Consider the following 27,165-nt stretch of genomic DNA (forward strand, 5'->3'; position numbering starts at 1 on the left):
AGGGTGCATACTCAAAGGTCATTTGTACAATCATCAGTGAAACAAAGGAGTACTTATTAGCCATATGTGGGATGAAGTGTAAATAAAGTCGTTTTTAAGGAAGGCAGTTCCCTGTTCTGGTTGGGCCACAACTTTTAAAGACAAACACAAAACTAAACACCTATATTCATACATTTGCTTAAGTTCTGTACCCAAGGAAATTATTTTAATTTCCCTGAATATTTACATTTCCATGTTGCTTTAAATCCACGACCCTTCCAGTGGAAAAATATTGACTGCACTGCATGAGATCAGGGTTTCACATAGAAATCCCAGTAGAAGGCATTCAAATCTGACATTGTTTAAGATTCAGTAGTTAGTATAATTATGTTCTCTAATGGTTTTTTGTGTACATGAAACATCCAAGTCCAAATTAGAGAGCTTGTGTTTTGGTTTTGCACACTTTAGAGTGAAAAAGTGAACAACGTTTATCTTGAAGTCAAGTACAACGGGAAACACTAACGGCTTGTTAAAGAAAGACATTTCAAGCAAGCGGAAATGTTTGGCAAGATTAATAACGAGCATGAACCATGTTAACACCTTCACTTCTCAAGGTTTATTTGTCCCTTGACAGCGCAGTGACATAACCACGTAAACAGTTGTGACTTGTAAAGAGGAATTAGTTGTATGTTATCTTGCCTAAGTGACTATCTTTTATGGCTTCCATATATCGTCTTTCATTGGTTACAGAGAGGAAAATCAGTTCCTAATGCTTATACAAAGTCTCTAAGGTTAATGCTTTTTCTTGTTTTACTCACAATCAGAATAAATGTAAAGTTTCCAAGTCTCTTAGTGTTCTGTATAAAATGAGCTGCCATGTAAAATGTGACAGGACACCAATGTAAAAGATAAAAAACAACATTTTATTTCACTTTAAGTAGTGAGAGTTAAAAATAAATGGCATTCTTTAAAGTGAGTGCAGGAACACAAAGAACGAGTAAAGTACAACAATTGATATGTGGATGGAAAATGTTGCTACTCTGGTTTTAATGCTACTTTTCTTCCGTGATCATGTCACCATGTTCTTCAGAAAACAATACTTCTCTCTGACTGTTACACACTCCTGATCCATCTCCATCCCTTCTGTCAGCTTCCTCCACGCCGTCAGCTCCCGGAGGAACGGGCCTCTTGCGTCTCTTCAGCAGAGGGTTGTTGGATGTATCCAAGTCTTTGATCTTCACCTGGTCGTAGTCTACGCGCATCGTGGCCAGGGCACTGGTCATTTCCTCCTGTTGGAAGACACAGTTTGTGCTTTAAATCTGAGATAATGCTCTACTGCCATCTTGTGGCCAGATTCTGAAGTAAATACAATTCTCACCTTTACATCTTCCCATAGTTCCTTGTCCTCTGTCAAAACCTGAGAGGTGTACAAAGGTGTTTGAGGGACCACCATGGATTGCTGTTAAATAAAAACATTCACATCAGCGTGTGCACTGGGAGAAAACACAGAGGTGAACGGGCACAGGTGTTAACTCACACTAATCCAAGGATGGTTCATGAATTGTCCAATGGTCATCCTCTCGCTGGGGTCTGTCTTCAGTAACTGAATGATGAGCTGTTTGGCTGCAGGTAACAATAAGAAACACAGTCAAGCAATCCAACAGGGCAACGTGCATGTGGAATAAAGATATGTTTATGGGTTTATCTCAGTTGTTATGTTGCAAAAGCTCTAAAGCTCTGAGAAGTGTTATGTTTTCAATTCTTCAGTGATTGGAAACTGGAAACGAGAACTAATGTAAAAGAACAAAAAAAAATCCTCTTCACTCAAGAGAACAAAAAGATACACACAGTCAACACCATGGGAAGTTTAAACATACAGAGATCTAGTGTTGCAAACCATGAGGTTCCTATTACAGCGGAAAGTTTATGCAGGTCATTTCCACTCTCTCTGTTAAGCACATGATTATGTTGTTAGAGCGTGCGAGGATTAAAGTGAGGCTGAACGCTGAAGCGCCGTGGCACAGTAATTTACACTTTGTGGACCAATAGCATATTCATTTAGAGCCTCTCTCTACTTGCATTTTATTTCACAGCAGTGCGAGTATTGTTTAGTTATTCTGTTAGTCTGACCTTCCTCAGAAACGTCTGCCCACTCTGGGTTCGGAAACTCATATTGGCCCAACCTGATCCTCTGTTTCATGCCTGGAGAGATGGCCTGGCTTGTGTTTGAGTAGAATGGAGGAAACCCACAGAGTCTAAAGAAGAGAAGGGAAGGGAAGAGAAGAGAACTTCACACTTTCTTAATTTTGCACTATGCAGAATTGATTTTTAGTCATTAGTATTGCTAATTAGAGAGGCACAAGATACTCACAGGATGTACATGATTACACCCAAAGACCACATGTCACATGATTTGTCGTATTTCTCTGGCCCAAGCACTTCTGGCGCTGAATGGGCAAACAGATACAACACGATAATGTGGGCAGAGTCACACAAAAACGTCAATCATATGCAGACACACATGGAGACAGTAATAAATAAATAAAATAAAACAAATTTTGACTCTAATACTGACAAATACGCAGTGCACCTGAAACTCCTGCAATCACATTTCTCTGGACACTCACCAACATAATACGGAGTGTAACATGGAGTTTGCAGGGAGTTGTGTAGCGTCATCTCCTTAGCAAAGCCAAAGTCAGTCAGCTTTAGAGTAGCGTTGCTCTCTTTAGTTGTGTAGAGCAAGTTTTCAGGCTGTGGTGAGAATAACAAACAAGAAAAAACTCTTTAATCTGACTGTGTTTTATAAAATCTTTTCTTTTATTTCTTTTATTAACTGTGTAAATGATTTCCAGGGCACAGCGTACTGCTGCATCTCACTAATACGCACGCAGTGGCCTTTTTCAGTGCATCAACTTTACACTAAAGTTAGATTGGTCTGTCACCCTCATCTTATTACATATGTACACTTGACATTGTATTTAAAACTCTGGGTATGCATCATTTTGCTGTGTGGAGGGTTAACTTTTTAATGCAATGTGGCATATTTTAACCAGACTTGCGGTCTTCAGCAGCTTCTGAAAGAACAGCGTTACAGTACCTTTACATCTCTGTGAGCAATGTCCATGTGGTGGAGGTATTCTATGGCCATGCCAATGTCATGCATGATCTCCGACACCTCTGATTGGAGGATATGAGAGACATGGTAGCACAGATTGCAATGCAGAAACCATTAAATGAAACTGTTAAATGTGAACTCGAACCCACCTCTCTCTGTGAAAGCCTGGTCCCCTCTGGCCTGAATGCGACTGAACAGTTCCCCTCCCTCCATGCTGAGACAAGATTAACAAAGAGATCAGACCTGGGGCAGTGAGGGTACTCTTGGCAATCACGGTTTTATAACAAAGCAAGTCATTGTGCTGACTATTAACTGCTCAGGCGGGTTCAGTCTTGAGGGTTTTTGTTTGACCACCATTTCTTAGACTTGTATGGATTCAATTATTATTATTATTAGCTATTTATATTCATTTTATTTTATTACTTCTTTTGTTGCGTCCACTTTGAGTTTTAGTTTAACTGTTTTAACAAGTTAAAATTTAACAGGAAGCAAAATAACAACACAAAGGAATAATACACATGCTCACATAAACTCACATTTTTTAATTTTGGCTGTTTGTACGAATAATCACACTCAAACCACTCTTCAGTGAACTTATAATGAGTTGTCAAAATTGTGGAGTGTTTAAAACACCATTGATTAATCAGTGAAATGAGAAAATGATTAGGGGAGATTGTGGCTCAAGAGTTGGGAGTTCGCCTTGTAATTGGAAGGTTGCCGGTTCGAGCCAGGGTTGGCTCGGTCGTTGTGTCCTTGGGCAAGACACTTCACCCGTTGCCTACTGGTGGTGGTCAGAGGGCCCGGTGGCGCCAGTGTCCGGCAGCCTCGCCTCTGTCAGTGCGCCCCAAGGTTGCTGTGGCTACTATGTAGCTTGCCATCACCAGTGTGTGAATCACATGTGTGAAGTGCTTTGGGGTCCTTAGGGACTAGTAAAGCGCTATACAAATACAGGCCATTTACCATTTATTTACTTTGAAAAGTCTGTTGATTAAATCAGATTCACAAACTGTTCTCCAATATCTGTAAAAGCCATTTTTAAGCAACTGCTTTTACTTTAAGGTGCCAAAAAACAGTGTGTTCATTCTCACCATTCCATAACAATGAGGAGACATTTCTTCCCATGGTGAATGTTCTCATAGAGGCTGAGTATCCGTACAATGTGGGGACCTCCGGAAGCTCGCCAGTGCAGCTCAACCTCCCGTCGAGCTTTGGGAGTGTCGTAGAGAATCTGTTGAACGTGACAAAATGTTCTAAACGTTATAATGAAATGCTTTAAAATGCAAATCAGTGTTCAAGGCAGGCAAAATTAAAGGCATTAAATTACCGCTGTTTGCTGAGCAGTTATTCCAGACGGAGCAATAAAAGTCAGGATTTTAAAGCTGCACTCAGCACACATATCCCAACAGCTGTGACAATGCAAGCTGAGTGCCGAAGGAGGAAGGTAACACATCAACATACATTGCCACTCACACAATACCACTTATTTCATCACCTCCAAAGAAAAGACGTGGAGGAGCTGGAGTGATTGCCCTTCCTGCCTAATTCTATAAGGATTTCCTGCAATCCCATAGCCAGCTGTTTATTTAATTAACACCAGTTCCTTGGGAGTTGCATTAGGAATTACATCCTGCGTGAAAATCTGCCAAATCAAACATGAGGAGCAACCCAATCTGGCGACAGCCTTGTGAATAAGAGAGCAGCTAAAAGTAGTTTTAGAGCTGCATTTCTCCAAACACATAAGCTTTTGTGGGCTCAACATTGCTGCATGGATGAGTGAAAAATGCGGGATTTTTTTTTTTTCCTTTTTATATGTCAGAGACACTGGTATAAAGTTTTAACAGAGAAGCTCATTGTCCACATAACAACATCACAACAGTAAAAGCTGTGCAGCAGCATCACAGACAGCATACAACAGCGTGTGAGACACAACTACTGTCTGGGTAGTTCAAAAGGCAAATCTGCTTCAGGTTACTCCTCCATCCATCCCTGGTTCATGTGTATCATATCATTCTAAGAAATTTGAAGCTGCCGCACATTAAAGTTTACATCAAATCCTGAAGATAAAACGACATTAGGATATTTGCACAGATTTCCAGTCACCATTACACGGTGCAGACCACAGCAACTGTGGGGAAATGAATAATTGATGGCTGTTCTCTTTCTTTCCAGCGACAACAACAAAATAAAGCGGCAGGCACAGTCACAAACCTTGAGCGCACATTTCTCTCCTGTTTTCTTGCAGTAACACTCCAGTACTTTGCCATTGATTCCCAGGCCAAGGACCTGAGATGTTATTTTGTAGTCATCGGTCACCGCGTTTCTCCTGAACTCCAGTTTGAAGTAAGCAGGTGGCTGGAGGTCAGTCAGGCCGCTGCCCAAGTTGGAGTCGCTGTTGGTCGCTGTCCCGTGCTGCGCGGTAATAGGATTTACCGACTGCTCCTCCTGGTAATGATCCATTTTTTCTCTAAAAGCCGACGGTGGCGCAGAAAAGAAAATGTCACCAGGCTCTGCCGCATAAAATACCCAGTGTCATCTTAGCTCATCCACATATATCCAGACGACTTTCGTACTTACTTACAACACGTCACGATCCATTCTTTTTATGGCTGAAGAAAAAAATGAGGCAATCTAAAATTTAAAAAAAGAATCCTCGATGTGCAGAAAAGGGAGGGGAATAAGCACCGTTATACTGTCACGGACTTCAAACGACTTCAGCAATTGGCTGGGTAAATGTAGAGGTTATAAAAACACAACAAGTGGGGGGAAAAATCTCGGCAAAAAATCTGGTACCTTTGCCTGGTCCTCATCACTGTTATCTGTCTCTTCCTGCAAGGCACACCAACCTCTCCAATTCACTTACGTCAGCGCGACGAGGCTCAAATTCATGGACCATTCACAGTTTTCTTAAAGGAACAATCCCGCGTTAAGACGCACGGCAGGATCTCAGCAGACAGAGCAAAGACCTGTAGTAAGTACGCGACCATTCGCCTTCGAGAGTGCAACAAAACGGAACTCGGATCCTCAAGATCCGTATATATATATATATATATATATATATATATATATATATATATATATATATATATATATATATATAAAAACACACAAAGCTATGAGCAGTGCAAAGTGAAGAAATGTTCAGGGCAGAATCCATATTGTCTTTTTTTATGTGCTATCAACTGTGACCAACTTGGCCTTGGCTCGAACATCAGTCGTTTAACTCTTACTGCAGAGAACTGCAGCTCTTCTTACTTTACATCCTGTATGGCACATGAAATATAGGACTTGGCATTTTAATTACTTGATAGTAATAGCAGGTTCAGTACACACAAATAACACAGGTTTTATAATGTATACAAGTTCGAAAATAAAGAATACATGCATTTAAAATATATGAAACACCGTAGCAACCTGATAGAGTTTTGTTTTAGAAATTGCCACTGTATATAGATTTATTACCTAGTGCAGTACTGACAAATATTTGCAGGCTTTCTGCGTATTCAGATGTCTTTGTGGTATGAATGTGGTATGATAAGTCTGTTATGTAAGTTTTGTGGCTGGTTTTTTACACAGCTTGCTGGTTTTGCCTTGCTGCTTAGCCCTGCAGGGCACGATCCAGCACATGCTCGTCCTGCACAGGAAAGGGCATGGTGACATGCAACTGCCTGTTCTCCTCCATGGTGCGCTGGATGGTCTCGTAAGCGTTTGAATTTCCAGACCAACAGCGACGAGCCACCTGCAACACACAGAAACACACAGATAGCAGCAGGACAATTATCATCTGCAGACTGTGAAGTGAGGCTGTAAGCTGCTTCGCATTCAGCTATCTCACCCCATTGGAGACATCCCAGTTGAGCATCAGACGGGCACGCTTTGCTGCCTCGTCTGAGCCGTCCAGCACCAAACCAAATCCTCCATTAATGACTTCACCCCTGTAAATGGGAGGCAGTTATAATCACCCTGATTTAAATTTGTATTAATACATAAATATGGCTTTGGCAAACTGTTGTAGTCAGACTTACCAGCCAACACCACCTCCATTGTGCAGGGCTACCCATGTGGCACCTCTGAATGCATCACCAACAAAGTTCTGAACTGCCATGTCTGCAACAGGTACACGCTGTGAGCTATGAGCGGACTTTTTTATTACTGCTCAAGTATTTATGGATTATATGAATGTGGAAATACAAGAATGATGAGAATATGAAAAAAGGCTTTATGTCACCAAAGTTATACGTTTGTGGGCCAAGCCACAACTTTCAGCCACAACAGTTTTCATATCAGCAGTAGTCAAGGAGATTTAGTTTTGTTTTTTTTAAAGACACAATTCGGTTTCAGTACCGCCCATGAAGCAAAGCACAGAGCATTTTTCTTTGATACTGGTTTCCTGCAGAGGCACTGAAACTCTCTAAACCAGTAATGGGTCATACGCTCTGTTATAAAGCTGCATCTGTTACCACAATGTGCTGCCTGGAAGTGAGCTTTAAAATATTTTAAGTCTCCCATTCTTGCATTCAGAATGCCTTTAAGGAACTGACTTGTGTCATGGGACACTTGTGTGTGGCAGGTTGAGTGCGGACTCAAATGCAGGACTCGGCAGACAGACTTGAACTAAAAAACTCAGCTTTATCAGCCGGCAAGTGGCAGGCCAATAAAACAGGCAGGGCAGAGCTGGAACAAACTACCTAAAATAACTAACACTGCTGGACTGATAGGAGAATACACAACACGAGGGGAGATCACAACAACAAACTAAAGAAAAAGAGGGGCTTAAATACACACATGAGGTAATCAGGAGGATGGAACACACCAGGGAACACAGGTGAACTAAATCTGACTAACGAGACAGGAGAAGCAAAACTGAACATGCACACAGGAGACAGGGGACTCCAACAAAATAAAGAAGGAAGTAACACACACTGAGACTTAATTATTTGATCTGGCCCACTTAAGATGACTTAAGCTCAAAGTGGGCTGTATGTGGCCTGTGATGTAAAATGAGTTCAATGTATTAAGCTTCAAATTTCAGTTGTATTCAGCTGTAGTGAGTGTACCACGTACCTGCGCAGAAGACAGAACCATCATACACATTAGAAGTCTCTCTGAAGGGGCTGTCTGTGCCACTAACGTCATGATGGTCTCTGCTAATAACCACTGGCGCCTGAACAAGAGTAACAACAAAGACACTACTGAGACTACACTCAAAACTGAACATCAAGCCTCATGATCACCTCAGCAGACAGTTTATCCTCTTACTGAAACGTTTCCATCAGCAACAGCCTGGTTGATCGCCAAAGCAATGGAGACTCTTCCTTTCTGGTCAGAGTACAGGATTCTGGCTTGTGATCCTACAACCTAAACAAAAAAAAAAAAACAATACATGAAGCATATGGGCATTCTTGTTGTATTATTATTTATTTATTACCTGTGTAATTTACACTGAAATATCCAGTGGGTGGATTGTTTTAGTAGGGAGCTTACCATTTTATGTTTTCCAGCCTCTCTAATCCAGTGAATGTTGTCATTGTACTGTTGTTTCACACGATCAGGTACATTGGCGCTCATTTCCTCCAGGACAGTAGCGGCAATGTTGTCAGTTACAGCGAGATCTCTGGGGTCGCCAGATGTGCACACCCAGCGAAATGGCCCAAAGCCCAATGAGAAAATATCCCTGGGTAAAGGCATATGAAATGAGATCAAAAATATTGCACACAAGCTTATTCACACATCTCATTAAAGGGTTTAGTCACAGTATGGCAGGCTTTACAACATGTTTAAACTTAGTGAAGTTTAGTTCATGATGCTCACCCCATGATGTGCTGCACATAAGAAGGGTAACGGAACTCTGTTGCTCCTCCACCAACTTTTTGAACCTCTGCACCTGTAAATCAAAAGACAGTATTCCTCGTTATTAGTCTATAATTAACTGCATGATAATGGAGTTCTCTGTGTTTGTTAAATTACCTACCAGCTCTTTGGGCCTCCAGGAGGAAAGCATTACCGTAGTCCCAGAAGTGCATGCCTGCATCAGCTAGCTTGTTGATAGCCTTTATTTGTCTTCGGAGGCTGTGATAGCGTTTAAAACACATTTCTTCAGCTTAATAGAGAGACATATAAAAACAACAGCACAACAATAAGCTTTGTTAAGCTCTGTGATTAATTTAACCTTTCTTGGACCACGTTGCGGAAACGGTCAGGATCAGTAGACATGAACTGGTTGGCCTGATGGAAACTGAGCTGGACTGGATAGTAACCACCATTATATGGGTTGTGAAGCGAGGTCTGGTCTGAACCCAGATCTACCAGGAGCTCGCCTGTCCTCTCAAACTCCAGCAGGATTCTCTCCCTGTTTAGAAAGAGCAGACTATGACTAAGACCTCAAGGGAACAACAACAACAAAAACTGTCTCCTTCACTGCAGCTGCAGCTGTAGACCTGAGTTTTATAGTGTAAACGTATCCTGTCTGACTCACCACAAGTCTACAACATTGCCATGGTATCCCAGACTGAGGGGAGTCTTGGCGCTCTTAGCCTCTCTGTAAGAAACAAAGTAGTAATTAGTGACTTTCACAGCTGAGAGATTTACCTGTGGAATCCTTCTAACATTGGATCACCATGCTACTTGTATGTTTATGGGGTTTGTTGTAATGTTGTGATGGCAGCAGCCACACAGGGGTAAATTAGTCCATTTTTCACTTTATTATTTTGCTTTGCAGTATTCTTCATTAATATAATTCATTAATCATTTGGTTAAACCCAACACTGGTATTATGAGGCGCGCACATAGTAGCATTGTATGGTTTTTCTAAAATGTTTTGTTATATTAATTATGTTTCTCTTTCTTTGAGTTACCTGGGTTTGGGCGGTGGCTGTTTCCTGTCTGGGCAAAAGGCGTGGCTGAGGACTCTGGGGACAAAATGCCTGCTCAGCAGGACCAACCATGGGCTTACCAGGAGCAGGGGTGTTTTAGGTTTAGTTGGGTTATTCTGTGCTTAGTTAATATTAGTGTGTGTTTTTGTTTTCCCCCCTATTGTGTTCAAATGGTTTGGCCAAATCATTATAAAAGCTACCCTCATGTGTCTTTTTAATTAGGTCAGTTTGTGAGTTAAGTTGTGTCTCACTTTGTTGTTTAAGTTTTTGGAAATTACTTTTTGTAGAGTTATATTTAGTTGACCTGTTTTATGGGCCTGTTAAGTATGGTTTTGAATTTTGTTAATTTTGGACTTTTTGAGGGTTAAAATAAAGAAAACCCTTTTTGAAGATATTTTTTGCTTGTGTCCTCTTTGCTTTGGCTGCTTGGTCCCTCACAAATGTATGAAACATTTTACCACCTCTAATCCACACAAGGTTAAAAGTATACATACAGGCGCAAACACCTGCACTGATATTTGGTTAAATGTCCCTTCGTTGAACAAAGTCTCAACAAAGAGAACATGCTCGAGTGAATCCTGCAAGCTAGTACAGGCAGTCAGCTGGATATGCACTGCTTCATCCACAACCAGTCTCCTTACATCGAAAACCACCTTTAAGGGCCACCTTTTCAATCTCTGATGTAGTAAATCATTTCAAACGAGAGCAGTCTGACTGAACCTTTGATAAAGACTTTTAATCCAATGTTCTCAGTTACCTTATGCGTTTAATGCACTGATCCAAGCTGCTAGTGACCTCCATTAGCCAACCCTGCTCATGTCTCTTTCTCAGAGGAGCCTCATCCACCTAAACGCAAATCAAATATACACAGTCACATTGACTTTACACAGTACTTCCTCTGTTATTGCTTAGTCATCAGAGTTCATGGGAAATGACTTGAAACCAGCTGACCTCTGCAATCACACTGACGCAGCCGGCAATGACGGCAGCTTTAGCCTGAGCGCCACTCATTCCCCCCAAGCCAGAGGTCACAAACACACGCCCCCTCAGATCATCAGAGCCCAGGTACCTCCGGCCGGCATTCAGTACCGTCAGCTGCAAAAAAGGACCACTAATACAAATCTAAAACAGGCACTACAGCGTGCATTAATACATTTTTGTGTGAGGGACTTTCAGACTGTGTTGTGTGCATCTGTTTGTAATTATTACAAACCATAGTTCCATGAACAATCCCTTGAGGCCCAATGTAACAGTAGCTGCCTGCCGTCATTTGACCGTACCTGAAAATGCACAGCAAAGACCAAAGAGACCACACTTGGCATCTCCAGACAAAAAAAGCAAGTAGCTATAATGGACCTTGAGGACTTACATTGATACACCCAGCGCAAACATCTTCTCATACTGATCTCTGGAGGAGTAATTTGGAATAACCTGATGCAAGCAAAAGAAAAACATGTGAATGCGTCACTTATCTCTTCATATGACATTACTGAGCTAAATGCCTGATTCGCCGTTACCATGCCGTTGGTGATGATGGCGCGAGGTGAGGAAGGCAGACTGGGGAAAAGGCCCATGGGGTGACCGCTGTACATAACCAGAGTTTGTTCCTCTGTCATCTCGCTCAGGTAATGCATCACGAGGCGGAACTGCACCCACACAAATGCAAAACTTAAAAGGGATACACTGTGATCAGAGACGTGCAAACGATCATGTTAACTCAGGCCATACCTGGGCCCAGTTACTGAACACCTGTCCGTTCCCTCCATAGGTGACAAGCTCTTGAGGAAACTGAAGGATGAAGAACGAATTCTTTGTTATTCACATCAAACACATAAATTATACAGAAAACCTGACATTTTATTCAGTAGGCTTAGCCTTGTTAACCTGTGCTTACCTGAGCAACTGCTGGATCCAGGTTGTTCATAATCATTAGCATCATAGCGGCTGCTTGACGTGTGTGACATGGGTACTGATCTATGGGGTAAGCTCTTAGGAAGCAGAAGGAAATTCATGTTACTTGTAAAATGGGGGGAAAAAATCAACAAAATCCCACTTTGAAGTTGAAATGCAGTTTAAATATAAGATATATTTATATTATAGTGGTCTCTCAGTTTCATACTGTTATAGTCTTTTTTAGATTTTTTAAATCTTTTCTTCTTCTTTGTTTTCTCTGTTCTACCTGTTCTGCCTAAAGATTCCAATGACCGTAATTCTGAGCACCTGTTTTAAATCTTTATATAAAAATTATGTAAAAAATGTGAATGCACGCCCACACTGGTAAGTGCCTGTATAGCTCAGCCCATATATTAGTAGATTAATACATTTTAAAAGTATTACAAAGTGCAACTGTTTGCCTTCTATTAGTTGTAACACTCACAGAAAGATTCTTCAGTGTTAAATATCTAAATAGAATAGGAATATTGGCTGTCCTTGGTGAGCCTTACCTCATCCGTAATGTGGGACAGAAGCGGTACATGTATATGTGCCCATACTGCCGCAGCTCTTGAGCAAATTCAGGTGCGAGCGTTGCATGGTGGGAGGGGGGGAAATAACGCAGTGCATTTCTCAGCGCCAGCTAGAGGAAAGATGCATTTAGAGGACGTTAGTCAAGAAACGTAAATGTTCAGAAGACATGATTAGATCTCTTTCTGCTCCCCGGTCTTCTCGTGTAACTTATTAAGCATCTCTGTGTTTTTCTTTAAATTATTCACTCACTTAGTGGAGGACTTTTGAGAATAATCAATTTTTAGGAAAGGGCATGATCCAGGAGAGGTGACGCAATAGGACAGAGGACACAAATGCACTTTCCCATCAGCCATATTTAGAGAAGCCCAATTATGTGACATGATAGTGCAGCTCTGTTTGGATAATATCCAAAAGTTTCCTGTGCACAAATTGTAGTGTCACCGCTTTTAATGTTGGTCACGTCTTTTAAATCTGAATTTTCATCATTAGTGCTTAACATTAACTAAAACTATGACAAAAACTATGGCAGGATATACCTGTGCTACTCACGGACTTATTTCTTGGTGGTAAAACTCCTACAAACTGTGCGAGAATATAGTTTTGCAATCCATTTACTCACCCGCTCCTCTTCTGCGGTGAGGTTGGGAGTCCGAATAGGTGCATGTGGCACATTTGGATATCTTCCCCGGTTAGGGGGCAGCGGGTTGAGGGGCAAACCGCTGCATATCTCCTTCAAAGTAGACATGCTGTATTAGATATTTGCTATGACACACCTGATCAGAAACCTATAGACAAAGGTAAGACTGGAACCTGACAGTAGCTCTAACGATCCCCTGTGGAGAGAAAGAATTCAAGGGAGGGAGAAACATTTGAGGGCAATCGCTCTTTGGCTGACTGTCCCATTGGCTCTTTGGTCGACTTTGCCCTTCACAATGCACCAATGGTACACCACGACTAGAAGAGGTTGTTTGGCAATTATTGATCCCTCGCGGAGTTTGAAGCAGCACATGCTTGAGTAGACAAACACTTACTGAGACCTCTGGCCCCTGACGCTTGCACATGTAACTGAGTTACACAAAAGTGTGCGTCACAACTTACCGAAACCTTTTAGACAGCACAGTGACTGTGCAGAATCATCATATAAATGTTGCTCCCCATTAACAAAACCACGAGTGCAACTAAATACCGCAGTTTCACTGAGAACAGGAAACTACAGGCACGATGTCAGTTTTCAAAGATGGTGGGTACACTGACTTACTGTTTATGGTTCTTTAACCTGATGTACTGATATATTATCAATACACAATATAATATCTTATGTTGTACACCAGTATGTTTTTTGAGTGAAAATTCAATGTCGGTAAGCAAACACGTGATGAGTAACATTGTTCATTTTCCCATCGTTAATGATGTAAACCTGCAATACGATGTGTACAGTCAACAATATCTCACAAACCAGAGATTTGTAATTGATTTTATTATAAAACTTTTAACAATATTGTCATATCCACTTCAAGTCAAGTCAGTCACTCCTGTGCGGCACACACACGGTTCATTTCAGCTTAGATGAGGTAAATTTTTCAGGTCTGGTTATAAAAAAAAATGCAGTCTTACTGGACAGAGAGTGCAAAGACACAAATAAACAGCTCATAAACAAAAACAAGTTGTAGTCATTTCCTCAGTTTGTGCTTCATACCTTGTAAAGCTGGCAACTTTTCAATAATGTTACTAACATAAACTTTTGAGACAAATTTGATATAAGTAACATTTGTGTAACAATGTAAAAGACAGAAAATTAAGACAATATACTGTTTACACTCTCTGATGGTTAATCACACAGCAGACAAATGTTCATCCTGAGACACGAAGAAAAAGAGCCAAACGTATACACACAGTGCACTGTGTGGGTGTAGGAAGCTTGGTCCTTAATTAGCACTCAGCTGAAGATTATTTACAACCATTATGGATGAGCACAGTGGCAGGATTAAACAACTTCACAAACCTTTTTTTCTTTTGTGCATTAAATCGCTTTGCTGGCAAAGTTTGTAAATGAAACTGAAATAAAAGTTTTATCTGCTACAGCATGCAAACAGTATCTGCTCTGTAGCCATTTTCCTTTAAGGACAAATCAGAAACCAGTGGAGGGAAAATCTTAAATACTTTTTGATATTAAGGTGGCAGCGTTTGCTTCCATCCAGCCAATCAAATTACTTTAAATTAACTCATAATAATCTGTAATCTCTGCTGCGTGTTTCCTCACTTTGTCTATCCAGCTTCCACACAGCCCAAAGCATAACAGCCATTTCTGATCATTTACAAATGAGCTATGAAAAAAAACTGTCGATAGTAAAAATAAACTAATGACAAATAATGAAAAAATATCTCTGCATCATTTTTGCTCAATAAAGGGATGATTAATTATGTCATGTATGGATACTGAGCGTCACTGTTGCTGCGGAGACTCATTATTAGCTCTCTGTGTTGGCCTGTTTGGTATCAGAGTCCTGATCTGAGGCAGATGTTGAGCTTTCATCCAGCGCATCTGTGGATTCAGAGTCTTTTGGGGTGTCGCTGGGTGATTTGTCATCTTCTTGTGGATAGAGCTCTGGGTAACGCTGCATGCACTCCTGCATAGACCTGAACTGCTCCAGGCAGTCAGAGCCCTTCACCTCCTCCTTACTATAGTGGAAACAAGAGAAGGCGTCCTTAAATTCAGTCCCACAGGGACCACTGGCCATCCCACCCAGGCAGGGGCAGTTCCAATTAATCTCCCCATTGGGAAGAATTAAGCCTGGGATGAGAGAGGAGAATACAGAATAAATAACTTGTAATTGTGCAACTTCACCAAAGCTTTCTTTACCGTTTCTCACCTCTCTCCTCAAATGGGTCATTGGGGTCTTCCTCCACGAGCTCCGCAGTGCTGGGTGCTGCATGATCCTCTTTGGTGGCAAAGATGATCGTGTCTTTACCTGTTGTGTGAAATAGAGCATTTTAAATAAATCATCAGGAAGGTATCAAAACTTTTTCCTGTCGTTGGGGGGTTTTTTTTGGCCATATATAAGTCAAAATTTTGAATTGAACATCTCAAAATTTCCACTTATTAAATGGAATTTTTACGAGATAACATGAAATGCCGGCTTACTTATGAAACGAGCTTCCACAGGAGATGATTGGTGGAGTTATTATTTTGTTAACACACTTAAAACAATGCTCAGCAATTCTTAACAGACTCTCTGAAGTGAAGATTTGCTGCTTTCTTTCTTTTTTGTGTTTTGTTTGTTGGTGTTTTATACAATTTTCTTTGAATCATTTAACAGCCAATAAAAGATTATTTGAAGTTATCACTCAAAGCACTTCAAACTAAATCCCAGGATTTTTTTCCAAGGACTTAAGAGCTTTATCTGGCATTGAGTCTTCCGAAGTATACAGAGAAAACCCCATAGACACAGCAAAAACATGAAGACGAAGATAAACACTCTTCCGGGGTAAGCTGAGAAAATCTCTGTCTGTCTGTCCTTCTCCCAATCTGTGATGTGTCTTCTCTGCTATCTGTTATTCAAGTTCCATCAGCATTGTGTTCTAGCACGCTATACAATGAAACTGTTTTCTCTGACACACATCTGTTCCCACAGTACGTGTTTACTGGTTGATATGAATGGGGAAATGTATAAAACAGGCTCAGCGGGACTGCCCTGGCAAGCACTCGCATACACTATTACTCTGTACTGCTTTTCCTCCCTTGTAAGTGAATAAACATAAAAGAGATTAAACTGACTTTGATTAAAACAGAGACATGAAGAGGGGTCATTATATCATAAAGGCACCTGAGCTGCCATTTCAGTGAGTGTGCAAAGTTTCCTGCCACTCCGTTGCATGCACAAACAAGCTTGCAATAAGCTAGTTTCATTTAGTTAAGTTCACATAAATTTAATACTGATAAATAGAAAAGGTAGTTACGAGCGTTTAACAGTTGTGATTATACACAGTTATATAATAAAGAATGTTCTCTTCCCACCTTTAAATGAAACATATTTGTGTGATGATAATTATTATTATTATGTGTGATTATAAACTCTTATCTCCAAGAACGAGTGTGCACTCTCCCTGTTCTCTGAAACATTAACTAAGGATTAATAAGCCACGTAATCATAGCTTATACATTACGAATTCAGCTGTAGTTCATTATTTATTATAGGCACTTTCCCCCCACTAAATAACTAAACTTAATCTACAGCATAGCCAATAAGGGCTGTGTAGTGTAAAAGCATCTTAAAACCACACTTGGTGTGACGAATTACTTAATCTACTACCATGACAGTCCAAATACTTTCACACACACCTTAAACTATAACTAGACTAGAAGTGACTTTCTAACGTGCTAATATTAGTCACTTTAATAATTACGGTATGTTGCAGGCCTGGTGGACTGTAGCACGTTCTGGTCAAGGTTAAACTCTGACGGCCACAGGTGGCAGGCACTGTTGCCCTCTCAGGATAACTGTCCTAGCTCAGATCCTATGAGGGAGCTTCTTAATCCACCTTATTATTACACCAAGATTCATTTTTCATTCAGACTCAACTAAGCTTTAGAGAGTAGCTTTGCAGAAGCATGCCTACCTTCCTGTCTGACCGAACTCATCTCTTCACGCCGAAGCACATTAACTTCCTCCTCTTGACTCCTTGAAACAGATGGCAGTTCACTGATGGTTGCGCCTTTTACTGACACACAATGCAACAAACGCAAATATCACAGCATCGCAGGTTTTAATCCATCCTTCGGAAGCTGTTTCACAACTATCCTTGCCAGAACGTGGTTACTCTTCTTCTCCGAAAGTGTTGCTGGGATCGTTTACGCCACGGTGCGCGTTGCTGCCTCCTGGAGTTCGTAACAGAAATATCCTCTTCATCTTGTGTTTGGACCACACTTTATTTCTGCGAAATTACATAAAATGTTATGCGCTTAATTATTGAATATTATTCAAGTAATTACAGGTAGTTTGGTACACATTAAAGCTTTTGTCCCTAAAGTTCGGTTGTATTACAAATCAATTAACGTCACTGAAAATAAGGGAATGAAGAGACAATATTACATCTTCTACTTTTTTAATGTTAATTACACACTCATATGTTAAACATATGAGTGTGTAATCAATATAAAATGATAAAATAGAGATTACAAAAAGAGCTTTCAAAAAATGTTTATTTTTGGAGTAAATATATTGTGAGTTATAATCACAGGTGTTAATGCACACTGAGGGAAAAATATAATTCAGCAAACTGTTTCACGCATGACATGAACAATACAGGGATGGCCAGTCGTAATACCAGTTATTCTGGTATCTAATTAAAAAAGAAATCCATTTGCTTTGCCCAAACCAAACACCTGCTGTTCCTGAATAATACATTGTACAAAATTAAAAATAATACTACTAATTAAAGATCATTACAAAAAAATTAATGAACAAATTACTGCATTAGCATTCACCATTGCTCAATTCCTCTTTAATGGGGAAAAAGAGGAAATATCTGAAATATCTATTGAATAACTGATGCCCTGTGTCCAACAAATCACTTCCTTTGTCAAAATAACTTTTTCAGATCTTTAATGCTTAGCAAATACGTTATACTTCTCCCACAATCAAAGCTGTGGTATAGACTTTTATTTATTTTATTTTAATTTTTTTTAAGTTAACTAATTTATATTAGATTATATTTCATTTAAATTTATGTGTAATGTTGATGCAAATTGAATAAAAGAAAAAAAACCCCAGACAAATAAAAAATTTTAGTCGCAAATGTCATAAAAATGCTGAATGCACAAATGCTGAAAGAGAAGGAACAACAGGAAGCAATACACCAGGAGATGCAACGTAAGCTCCACGATGTGAAAACAATGCATGTTGAGAAAAAAAATGAAGGGTTGCAAACAAAGTTTGATGAAGCACTCCATCGAAAAATAAAAATGCTGAAAGAAAAGGAACAGCAGGACTCAATACACCAACAAATGAAGTCTAAGCTTCAAGATTTGGAAGCAATACACCAGCAGATGCAGTGCAAGCTTCAGGTTACTGAGAAAAATAATGGAAGTTTGTGCGTAATGTTTGGTAAAGTGTTGAAAAGAAATACAGAAGTGGTTAAAAAGAAAGAACAGCAGGAGGTTATCCACCAGCACATGCTGTGCAGGCTCCAAACCATGGAAGCATTACATCATCAGATGCTGTACAAGCTTCACATCACGGAAAAAAATAATGAACGCTTACACGTAATGTTTAATGAAGCACTGAGACGAAACACAGAAATGTTGAAAGACAAGGAGCAAATGAAGCAATGTGCAAACAAATACAGGGCAAACTTCAAGACATGGAAGCAATTCAGCAAAAGCTCCAGAGCAAGCTTCAAGTCACCGAAGGTTTACACATAATGTTTTACTAAGCAGTGAGAATTAATACTGAATACTGAAATGCTTAAAGAGAAAGGAGAAACAGGAGCTATACACCAAGAGACTATGTGCAAACTTCAAGTATCAGAGAAAAATAATGAAGGTTTGCGTGTTCGATAAAGCACTCCAAAGAAATATGCAAATGCTTTAGAAGAAGGAACAATAGGAAGCAGTTCACCAACAGATGCAGTGCAAACTCAAAGACACAGAAAGAAAATGGAAGCATTACAAGAAATATTCGATAAAGAACTCAAAGAAAACTCAGACCTGCTAAAAGAGAAGGAAAAACTCCAGAAACCCAGAGAGAGATGCAGTATATTCTTTAAGACTTTGAAACATAAAACACAGAGTTGTGAGTATTAATAAAGGACAAAAACACTGAACTCAAGGAAGAGAAAGAGCAGCTTGAGAAGATATGCAGAGAAATAGAGCCAAATCCAAGAAGTGGTGACCAAAAACACCCAATTACAAGCACTCTACAGCAAAGTCCATTACGCAAACACCAAAATGCAAGAGTAAAAGCAACGACAGGAGAAAAATCTCAAAGACATACAGTCTTTATTTCAAGAACTACAGAAGAGACATGAAGAGTTAAAAGCCATCCATCACAAATAACAACAAAGAAACAAGGACATGCATGAGGCAAACGAAGAACTGCAGGAGAAAAACAAAGCCCTGCGAGAAAAGCAAAAGGAAAACCAGGAAACATTAGAAGAACTGGAGAGAAGGTGGAAGGTCAAGATGACATGCAGACGTTCAAACCAAGTATCGAAATGGAGAAGAACTGTGATGAAAATGACTTTGAAAATGGCATGGATGTTGGTGCAACAAGGTTGGTGCGCAGTCATTTGAATATTGCCTTAAGCAGCTTAGCGAACCAAACCCGAGATAACACCATTTTTCTTAAACCGCTGTTATGCTAAAGCAGGATTAGTTCAAGTTTCTTAATTTAATGACAACTATAATCAATTCTTATGGAAGCACACTTTCAAAAAAAAACCTTAAAATTTCTTTTTGAACAATTGTTCAAAATCGGACTTATCTACGTCTTACGAATATCAAAGTCCGATGTAAAGCTTTGCAGGCACTTGAATGTCCTACTTAGTATTATTCTCTAACAAAACCACATTATTTCATCATGTTTTTATACTGTCTGTTTTCCTCTTTGTGTAATACTTTGGCGGTTTATGTGCAAAGACCAGAAACTCAAACTGAAACCACAGGTTTAATTCTGACAGGGTCCTGCGGGCTGATCTGTAAACCACCAGACAGTAAAGCCATCATTTGTTAACAAATACACCAAAATATGGGAACTAAATCCACAATATTGTGGTGACATAAACATCACAAAAACCTCCCCAGATTCACCTGTTGTATAAAAAGGACATCCCAAGCAAATAGTTAAAAGTCAGTCTTTTTCCACAAAATGTTTTATTGAGAATGTTTTTTGTACAAGTTTGTTCTGAAATGCAATTATTTTTACATATTCAAAGACTTTATCTTACACTTAAGACAAATCCAAGTTATTTAATATATGGCATATGTACAGTCTGTTTGGAAAAGTTATTATTGAAAGTACACAAAGCAGACAACTAAAAACAAAACAAGACATAAGACTGCATGATGTGGGTAACAAGAGTCAATGAAAGCTGTCATTTAATACTGAAGCTCCCCGGGAATGCCTTAAATTAAAAACGAGTTTTGAATGTTTCCCAGAGGTTGGAACCCAATGTGAGCTCCATCTCTTCTTCTCGGAGGACCCTGACCCAATAAACACTTCAGTGCAGTGTCCCGATCAGAAACATACACACTCCTCGACTCTGACAGTTCACCTCCTGGTTTACACCATTAACTGACTGGCAGGTTAACTAAAAAAAAAAAATTAAATAAAGCTGAAAGTAAAAGTAGGAGATAACACTAAGCACACTGAAGACAGATGACCGTCACCATCCAAATCAAGTATGCCTGCATACCAAAGCATTTGTCAGTCCAGAAGGGGGGAGGGACTCCTGCAGGAAGCCTATAGATGAATATAGGAAGCTTTAATCACGTTTAATCAGGTAGAAACATGGATAAAGCACAGCCAAATGTCTTTCTTTGCATCATTTTGGAAGGTCTGTGGGGAAAACAAATGGAGTGAAGAGTCAGCATATTGTCCCAGCACCTCACAGTACCCGATTTCAGCGGAGACTCCTGAAGGTTCCTCAAACGTCCTAAAAAAATTGCAGTGCCGATGATGCAGGGGCTTCTCATGGCTGTAAAATAAACGCGGGTTTTGTGGTGCTAAAAAAAGTTGGGTCAAAAGCAAGAGCACGATGGCTAGAAGAATAGGCCTTCAAAGCTCCCTACTTCACTCTGTTCTTTCACAAATATTTCAAAGTACTGGTAGATAATGGTGACGGCCAGCAGGATACCAGTGCCAGAGCCAATGGCTCCAAGGAAGTCTGCCATCACTGACAAACCACCGATACACAGTCCACCAAAGGCAGCAGCAGTGGGAATGTATCTAAAATGAAAACAGAGAAATTAAGGAAATTACACACCCTGTGTTTTTTTGTTGAAAATGCAATCTGTAGTAAGGATGATAGCATTCACATATACGGCTTAAGAAAAAAGAAGAAGAAAGAAAGGGAATACGCAATCAGTTTAACATAAAGACACGAAGTCAGTTAAAATTAATAAATATCACCCTGTCAATTTAGAAAGCACAAGCCATTGTGAACTCATTTCATCTACTGTGGTGTAAATGAAAGTGACAACAAATGCACTGGAGACAACAATAATAATTCCTCCAAAAGGGAATGATTGTAGTCACCAAAACCTTTCACAGAGTTTTTACTAGTGTCTTTTTTGTTCACTGCTGGCAACATGAGACAATTCAAGTTCCAGCTCTTCCTGGATGGCACATTGAAAAGTGCCGCTGCACCTACCACAGTCTCAAGAGTGTGGAGGAAATAGTAGGAGAAGATCATCAATTCAGCAATAGGAGCTGTATCTGCTCCAGCACTGCCAGAGCCCTACAAAACGACCTACCCCCCAACCCTCCATGTGCATTATTCCAACTAAAGTGTCAGATACAGACTCGACAAGTGTTACACAAAGGCCGCAATCCTTTAGTGGAACCTGTGCCAACAGACTGGCACCATGCAGTTTGACTGGCATTCCCCCAGAGAAAACCAGAGCTGGCAGGTTCGCCACTGGCGCCCTATTTTCTTCAGTGATGAAAGGAAGGAAGTTCACCTCATGTGAGCATGTGAAAGACAGACGTTCATGCTTCCTATCCCTGACTTTGTGTTATACACTGATGATCATGTTCCCTTACATTTTTGAGAAGTGTACACTCACTTAACTAAGTAGTGCTTAAAAGAGCAGTTTAGCAAAAAGTGTGGGTTGGCATTATTTATATGTAGGAAATGTGAAAAGTAGTTATATGGAGGCTGTGTCTGGATGAACTCATGACATAACCTCCTGAACCAGAGCATTGCATAACAAACACTTGAAACACAAAATTGTTCTGTATATTTTGGGAAGCTGGCGAAAATCTAGAAGGTCAACAGGTGTAACAGATCTTGTATTTTACCTGTTAAGCTCATGGACCATTGAGGTCTCTCTGTGTCCCCTCATCACCATCTGCTGCTCCTTCAGCTGTTTTGCAACCTGCATGACAGGAAATGGAATAGAGCTCTAAGAACGAGTTTTCTTGAAACAATGTCATAACACAACCTACTAGAAAGCAGTAATAACTTACATCTTTTGCAGAGGAGCCTGATACTTCAATCCAGGTTTTGGAGAAAAAGGCACATGAACCAAGCATGAAGATGATGTAGATTACTGCGTGGACTGGGTCCTCCAGAACAGAGCCAAATGATTCAGGTGGAGAGAAGTAGTAACAGAGTCCCCCGACTGGGTAAGCACGGGCCGGGCCACCAGACGATGTGTCCTGGGAAAACGGGAACAAAACGTACTCCATCAGTCACTAATGTTAACATGATAATGAGTTGTCAGACTCCGGTACAATCTTTCCACAATTTTATTTTGTTCCCTTTTATCAATAACCAAAAATATCCAAGAATAGGCTTGTCCTGGCACACAGGTGTGAATGTCATGGTAAGCTTACATAAATGCAGCTTGTGTAGTTAGAAAAATATGGTTAAAAAACAAAACAAAACTGACTGTTTGAGAGGAGGTAGTTTTTATAAAGAAGATGGATCGCCAAACCATTAGCAGAGGCATTTATTTTTGGGTTGTTAGGTGTTGGGTCTTTTTGCACTTTAAATAAGGCATTTTGCAGGTCAACACACTAACAAACTGAACTGAAGAATCTATAAAACACAAACATGTACTCACAGACCACGTTCCGAGCAGATTAACCAGGAAATTGCCACTGAAGCGCGTGGAGAGCATCTGGGAGATCACATACAAGTTGGAGACCAATGCAGACTGCAGGATGATGGGAATGTTGGAAGTATAAAAGAGCTTGATGGGGTAGGTGTTGTACTGTCCACGGTAACGAGCTGACTTGATTGGCAGATCCACCCTGAATCCCTGTGAGAGAAGAGATTAATTCATCACACTGATTTATTTTTATTTTTTTAAATACACGTTTTAAATCTCAAGTGGGTTAGTGTGAAGTCAGACAAAAGAAAAGAAAAGCAACCGACCTGAAAGTATATCACTACAGCAAAAACAAAGACTGTAGCAATCAGGTTCATGAGGTTGGGCAGGTTCTGTCTGTAGAAGGCCTCTCTCAGAGCACGCACTTTGTCAGTCCTTGTGGCAAGCAAATGGAAAAGAGCAATGATCGCACCCTCAAACTCCGTGCCTGGAAACACAGAAAAAAACCCTCTCAAATTAGAAACCTCGTTTTGGATTGCAAAGATGCAACATGGTTTTTTTTAAATTATTATTTAATTTAAAAAAAAAAAAATCACTTTGTAAAAACCAATTATTGGTTCCTTACCTCTTCCAGTGTTCACAGTAGTGGGACTGAAGGCCTTCCACACAATTGTTTCACAGATGTTGGTAGCAATGAACAAGGAAATGCCTGAACCAAGACCATAGCCCTTTTGGAGCAACTCATCCAGCAGCAGCACAATCAGCCCAGCCACAAACAGCTAGAGAGAAACGTAACAGTTCGAGTCATATGAGATTGCTATGGAGATTTGCCATGTTTGGAAAGTTTTGAGTATCGACTCCAACAAACACATTACGTCTTCTGTTTTTACATTTAAAATTAATAAAAAATTATGTAGGCTTGTGGAATGAAAGATTAATAAAAAAAATAATACTGACAGCAGATGGGATACATTCAAAAATTTTACTCCACTTCGTTCTCACATTCACAAGATTATAAGAAGCTGTGGTGACAGCAAAACCCCCTCAGCTCACAACCCCAGCAGGTTGTGAGCTGAGCAGAATAAATGAAAAAGAAATGATTTCAATTGATTCATTTTTTTTGAAAATTACTGCATCTATACCTGTTGTTACGTCATCAATGAGTATAACAGTTACCCTAAATGATAAATAAAGCTGAAAATAACTGAAATTTAATTATGTTTCCTAGCCCAAAGAGTTCTTTAAAGTACCAGTAGCATCATCTCAGTAACAGAAAGTACAGCGTATGTGTGCTTTAGGTTGAGAGCGTGAAAGTAACATCTCCTTGGGAGTATATTTATACTCACAGGTTTAAAACTATTACCAACTAATAACAATTTAAAAAAGGCTGATTTTAATCAAAGGGTTTTCACTGGTATTCTTTGAGTGTTTATGAAAAGGTAGCAGACAAGGCTTTGGGAAAAGACAAGCTGGAAAAAAAAATCTCCATTGCCTCAGCCTTTTGTAAAGAGATTAGAATTTTGTATTGCTGTATAATCAACTACTAATCACACAACTCTAATATGAATGCTGAACCAGACCTTGTACTTAGTTACCCTGTATTTGACAGAGTAACTAATGAAACCTCTCTCTGAAATGCGCCTCGTGCACTTCTTTAATTGTGATGTCAACATTAAGTTTAATAAGAATGACATTGAATAAACAGTAATGCCAGTGTAAGGGACATGTCTGTAATAATAACGTTCATAAAAACAAAAACAACATTGTTGGAAACTCTGAGGAACCAAACAATTAATAATTAATTAATAAAACAATTTATTTAATTTATATTTATATACATGTCCTGACATTACACAGTTCAGGTATGTTTGCAGATATTCATCCTGTTCTCACCTGAATGATGATCAGCAGACAGATCCCTGCACCCATCTCTGACGGATCTCCGTACATGCCAGTCATCACATACACAATAGCCTGTCCAATGGTGATGATCATGCCAAACACTGAAGAAAAAAAATAAATAAATAAAAAAAATCAGAGGTCAGAGACCCTAAAGTCTTGATAGGCAATTTCAAACTACTTCAAACCAGCACCTGAGCAGAGATTACATACATTTTTGTGCTCCATTAAAAAGCGCTCTGTCCTTTGGAGTGTCTCCAACTTCGATGATCTTAGCTCCAGCAAGCAGCTGCATGATCAGGCCTGAGGTGACAATTGGTGAGATACCCAGCTCCATCAAAGTACCTAGAAGAAAATGTTCAAGTTAGACCCCAGAAAACAGCAGACATATATCTAACTTATACACAAATATATTAAAAAGTATATACCTCTGTTTGAGGCCAGAATGACTCTCATCCAGTAGAAAGGATCTGCAGAGTCTGAGGACATTATGCCAAACAGGGGAATCTGAAAAGCAACATATTGCATTTACAGTCGAGTCTTAATTGGCTGCATGAAGTGTTATAATTGTGTGTCCCCTGAATTCACTGACTTCAGCTTGATACTTTGACTATTATGTAAGAAACATTCCTGTAACAGACAACTTAATGTAATAATAACATTGTAATAATTTATGCTAAGTTTTTTTTTACTTATTTAAGCTGTTGAGGTTTTTTCCCCTATTAAAAACATAATAAAAATGTAAATACACAAACTAAACAACAGTGAGACTCACCTGGCAGCACACCAGAAAGATGAAAAGAGTGATAGCAGTCCATAACACCTTCTCTCTGAACTGGATCTAATGGTTGAGCAAATGTAATAAGTTTAAAACGAGGGGAGGGGGGTAAAAAAATTAAAGCAAACACAATATAAAGCTTACTGATTGCTAATTGTTTATTTAGAACTATGAAAACAAAGGGGAGGTATTTAAAAACACACATACCTTTCTTTCGGGTTTTTGGATCTCTGGCAGCACAGCACAGAAAGGCTTTATCACCTCCAAGAATTTGACTGAAAACAAACAAACAAAGAAACAAACATGAGTAAAAAGGTGATCATATCTGGTTATCATCAGCGGGACGTGGTAATGAATGGGGGGCGGACTTTACAGACAAATGTGAATGTACCAACAATGTACCTGGAGTAAAGCAAAGCTTTGAAAAAAAAATCAGTTTCCTGTTGTTATGTCAGATCTTTACAGTACCTCTACAACCTACATGTTTCTAGTAATGCAAGGCAGGAAACAGGAACAGCGGACTCACAAAAAACAGAGCGTCTTATGCGTCGTCATCACTAGACTGTCAATGTCTTTGAATGAGTGGCTAACAAGTTAGCGTAAAGGTCTCGAAATTAAGCCACTCACCGTATCGCTTTTAAAGGATATCTACAGACTAGAAAACTAGTTTGCCAAAATATCACCTAGTTATTAAGCTAAACCCTACAACTACTTCTCATTAGAAATATTTTCATAACAGGGAAAAAACCATTTATCAACCAGGAAGCTAGCGACTAAATGCTAGCTGCATGCGATCAACGCCAGTTGCTAGTTACCGTTAGCTAACTAAGTTGTCAAAAACACATAAAACACTGTTTCAGTTTTGCTCCTCGTTTTTTGCAGATCACAGTCTTAAAAATCATGTGCCAAAGTGAAACTTACTGCCCATGATGTCCCAACTGGTCTCTTTGTACGGTTCTTCACAGTGGAAATGAGACCAGCTTGAGCCTGAGTAACTGAGCCACCGGGAGGAAAAGGAGGCGACACGTCATCACTACAGACACGAAGACCAGCGATTTAAAGAGACAGCGACCTTTTAACTGAACATCACATATCACAGTTGCAATACAAAGAAACGAAGAACAAATATGAAAAGCTACATTTTAATAGACCTACTTTAATTTTTGACATACTTGTGTAAAGCAAACAACCCCGGAGCCTGACAGTCCCAGAGAAACAGAGGGACAATATTTTTCAGCTGCTACTACTGCAGTTAAAGTTACAAATCGTAAAATATCGCCAC

General features: G+C 39.7%; 4 protein-coding genes across 5 annotated transcripts; all 4 read right to left on the reverse strand.

Moving 5' to 3' along the window:
- Nucleotides 1-881: 881 nt before the first annotated feature.
- Nucleotides 882-6,098, reverse strand: LOC146709587 (MAP kinase-activated protein kinase 2-like). Of its 2 annotated transcripts, none has more exons than XM_085456629.1 (11): nt 5,676-6,098; nt 5,306-5,561; nt 4,186-4,325; nt 3,247-3,311; nt 3,080-3,159; nt 2,607-2,733; nt 2,351-2,426; nt 2,110-2,234; nt 1,517-1,602; nt 1,358-1,438; nt 882-1,268 (listed from the first exon to the last, which is right to left on the reverse strand). In XM_085456629.1, exons 1-11 carry the CDS (start codon nt 5,690-5,692, stop codon nt 1,032-1,034), a joined length of 1,290 nt encoding a protein of 429 aa, XP_085312755.1. In that variant the 5' UTR covers nt 5,693-6,098; the 3' UTR covers nt 882-1,031. The 2 variants fall into 2 exon arrangements, with proteins under 2 accessions (XP_085312755.1, XP_085312756.1); XM_085456630.1 differs by having other exon boundaries at nt 5,672-6,098.
- Nucleotides 6,099-6,246: 148 nt separating this feature from the next.
- Nucleotides 6,247-13,319, reverse strand: uroc1 (urocanate hydratase 1). Its single transcript, XM_085456631.1, has 19 exons — nt 13,052-13,319; nt 12,411-12,541; nt 11,861-11,954; nt 11,695-11,754; nt 11,484-11,612; nt 11,336-11,397; nt 11,180-11,246; nt 10,918-11,061; nt 10,724-10,812; nt 9,570-9,632; nt 9,264-9,443; nt 9,066-9,163; nt 8,906-8,978; nt 8,579-8,768; nt 8,354-8,452; nt 8,159-8,258; nt 7,120-7,201; nt 6,930-7,029; nt 6,247-6,833 (listed from the first exon to the last, which is right to left on the reverse strand). The coding sequence occupies exons 1-19, from the start codon at nt 13,175-13,177 to the stop codon at nt 6,693-6,695; spliced, it is 2,028 nt and encodes a 675-aa protein (XP_085312757.1). The 5' UTR covers nt 13,178-13,319; the 3' UTR covers nt 6,247-6,692.
- A 571-nt stretch (nt 13,320-13,890) lies between these two features.
- Nucleotides 13,891-17,281, reverse strand: chchd4b (coiled-coil-helix-coiled-coil-helix domain containing 4b). The gene is made up of 3 exons (XM_085456634.1): nt 17,050-17,281; nt 15,303-15,401; nt 13,891-15,223 (listed from the first exon to the last, which is right to left on the reverse strand). The coding sequence occupies exons 1-3, from the start codon at nt 17,069-17,071 to the stop codon at nt 14,901-14,903; spliced, it is 444 nt and encodes a 147-aa protein (XP_085312760.1). The 5' UTR covers nt 17,072-17,281; the 3' UTR covers nt 13,891-14,900.
- Nucleotides 17,282-20,283: 3,002 nt separating this feature from the next.
- On the reverse strand, nt 20,284-26,926 carry LOC146709590 (protein transport protein Sec61 subunit alpha-like 1). Its single transcript, XM_085456635.1, has 12 exons — nt 26,805-26,926; nt 26,091-26,158; nt 25,881-25,946; nt 25,534-25,612; nt 25,319-25,450; nt 25,100-25,209; nt 23,832-23,985; nt 23,533-23,693; nt 23,219-23,416; nt 22,620-22,811; nt 22,452-22,528; nt 20,284-21,377 (listed from the first exon to the last, which is right to left on the reverse strand). The coding sequence occupies exons 1-12, from the start codon at nt 26,809-26,811 to the stop codon at nt 21,191-21,193; spliced, it is 1,431 nt and encodes a 476-aa protein (XP_085312761.1). The 5' UTR covers nt 26,812-26,926; the 3' UTR covers nt 20,284-21,190.
- Nucleotides 26,927-27,165: the final 239 nt, after the last annotated feature.

This window comes from Copadichromis virginalis, linkage group LG5 (assembly GCF_057382275.1).
Source record: "Copadichromis virginalis isolate Kocher_CV1m ecotype Utaka linkage group LG5, C_Virginalis_male_GT1.1, whole genome shotgun sequence".
Taxonomy (NCBI): Eukaryota; Metazoa; Chordata; class Actinopteri; order Cichliformes; family Cichlidae; genus Copadichromis; species Copadichromis virginalis.

Bases quoted from the DNA above. Each gene is read 5' to 3' on its own strand.
- LOC146709587 (XM_085456629.1), bottom strand. The intron at 3,312-4,185 runs GTGAGAATGAAC...ATCTTGTCTCAG, and splicing joins CTCCTCATTGTTATGGAATG to CATGGAGGGAGGGGAACTGT. The intron at 2,734-3,079 runs GTACTGTAACGC...TTCTCACCACAG, and splicing joins TTGCTCACAGAGATGTAAAG to CCTGAAAACTTGCTCTACAC.
- uroc1 (XM_085456631.1), bottom strand. From the start codon at position 13,177: ATGTCTACTTTGAAGGAGATATGCAGCGGTTTGCCCCTCAACCCGCTG. The intron at 11,398-11,483 runs GTAACGGCGAAT...TGCTTGCATCAG, and splicing joins CCATCATCACCAACGGCATG to GTTATTCCAAATTACTCCTC. The intron at 8,453-8,578 runs GTAAGCTCCCTA...TTTTTTGTTTAG, and splicing joins AGGCTGGAAAACATAAAATG to GTTGTAGGATCACAAGCCAG.
- chchd4b (XM_085456634.1), bottom strand. From the start codon at position 17,071: ATGAGTTCGGTCAGACAGGAAG. The intron at 15,402-17,049 runs GTAGGCATGCTT...TTCACACAACAG, and splicing joins GAGTTCGGTCAGACAGGAAG to GTAAAGACACGATCATCTTT. The intron at 15,224-15,302 runs GTGAGAAACGGT...CTCTCATCCCAG, and splicing joins TGACCCATTTGAGGAGAGAG to GCTTAATTCTTCCCAATGGG.
- LOC146709590 (XM_085456635.1), bottom strand. The intron at 23,417-23,532 runs GTCGGTTGCTTT...CTTCTCTCACAG, and splicing joins CTGTAGTGATATACTTTCAG to GGATTCAGGGTGGATCTGCC. The intron at 22,812-23,218 runs GTGAGTACATGT...CCGTTTTCCCAG, and splicing joins ATCTGCTCGGAACGTGGTCT to GACACATCGTCTGGTGGCCC.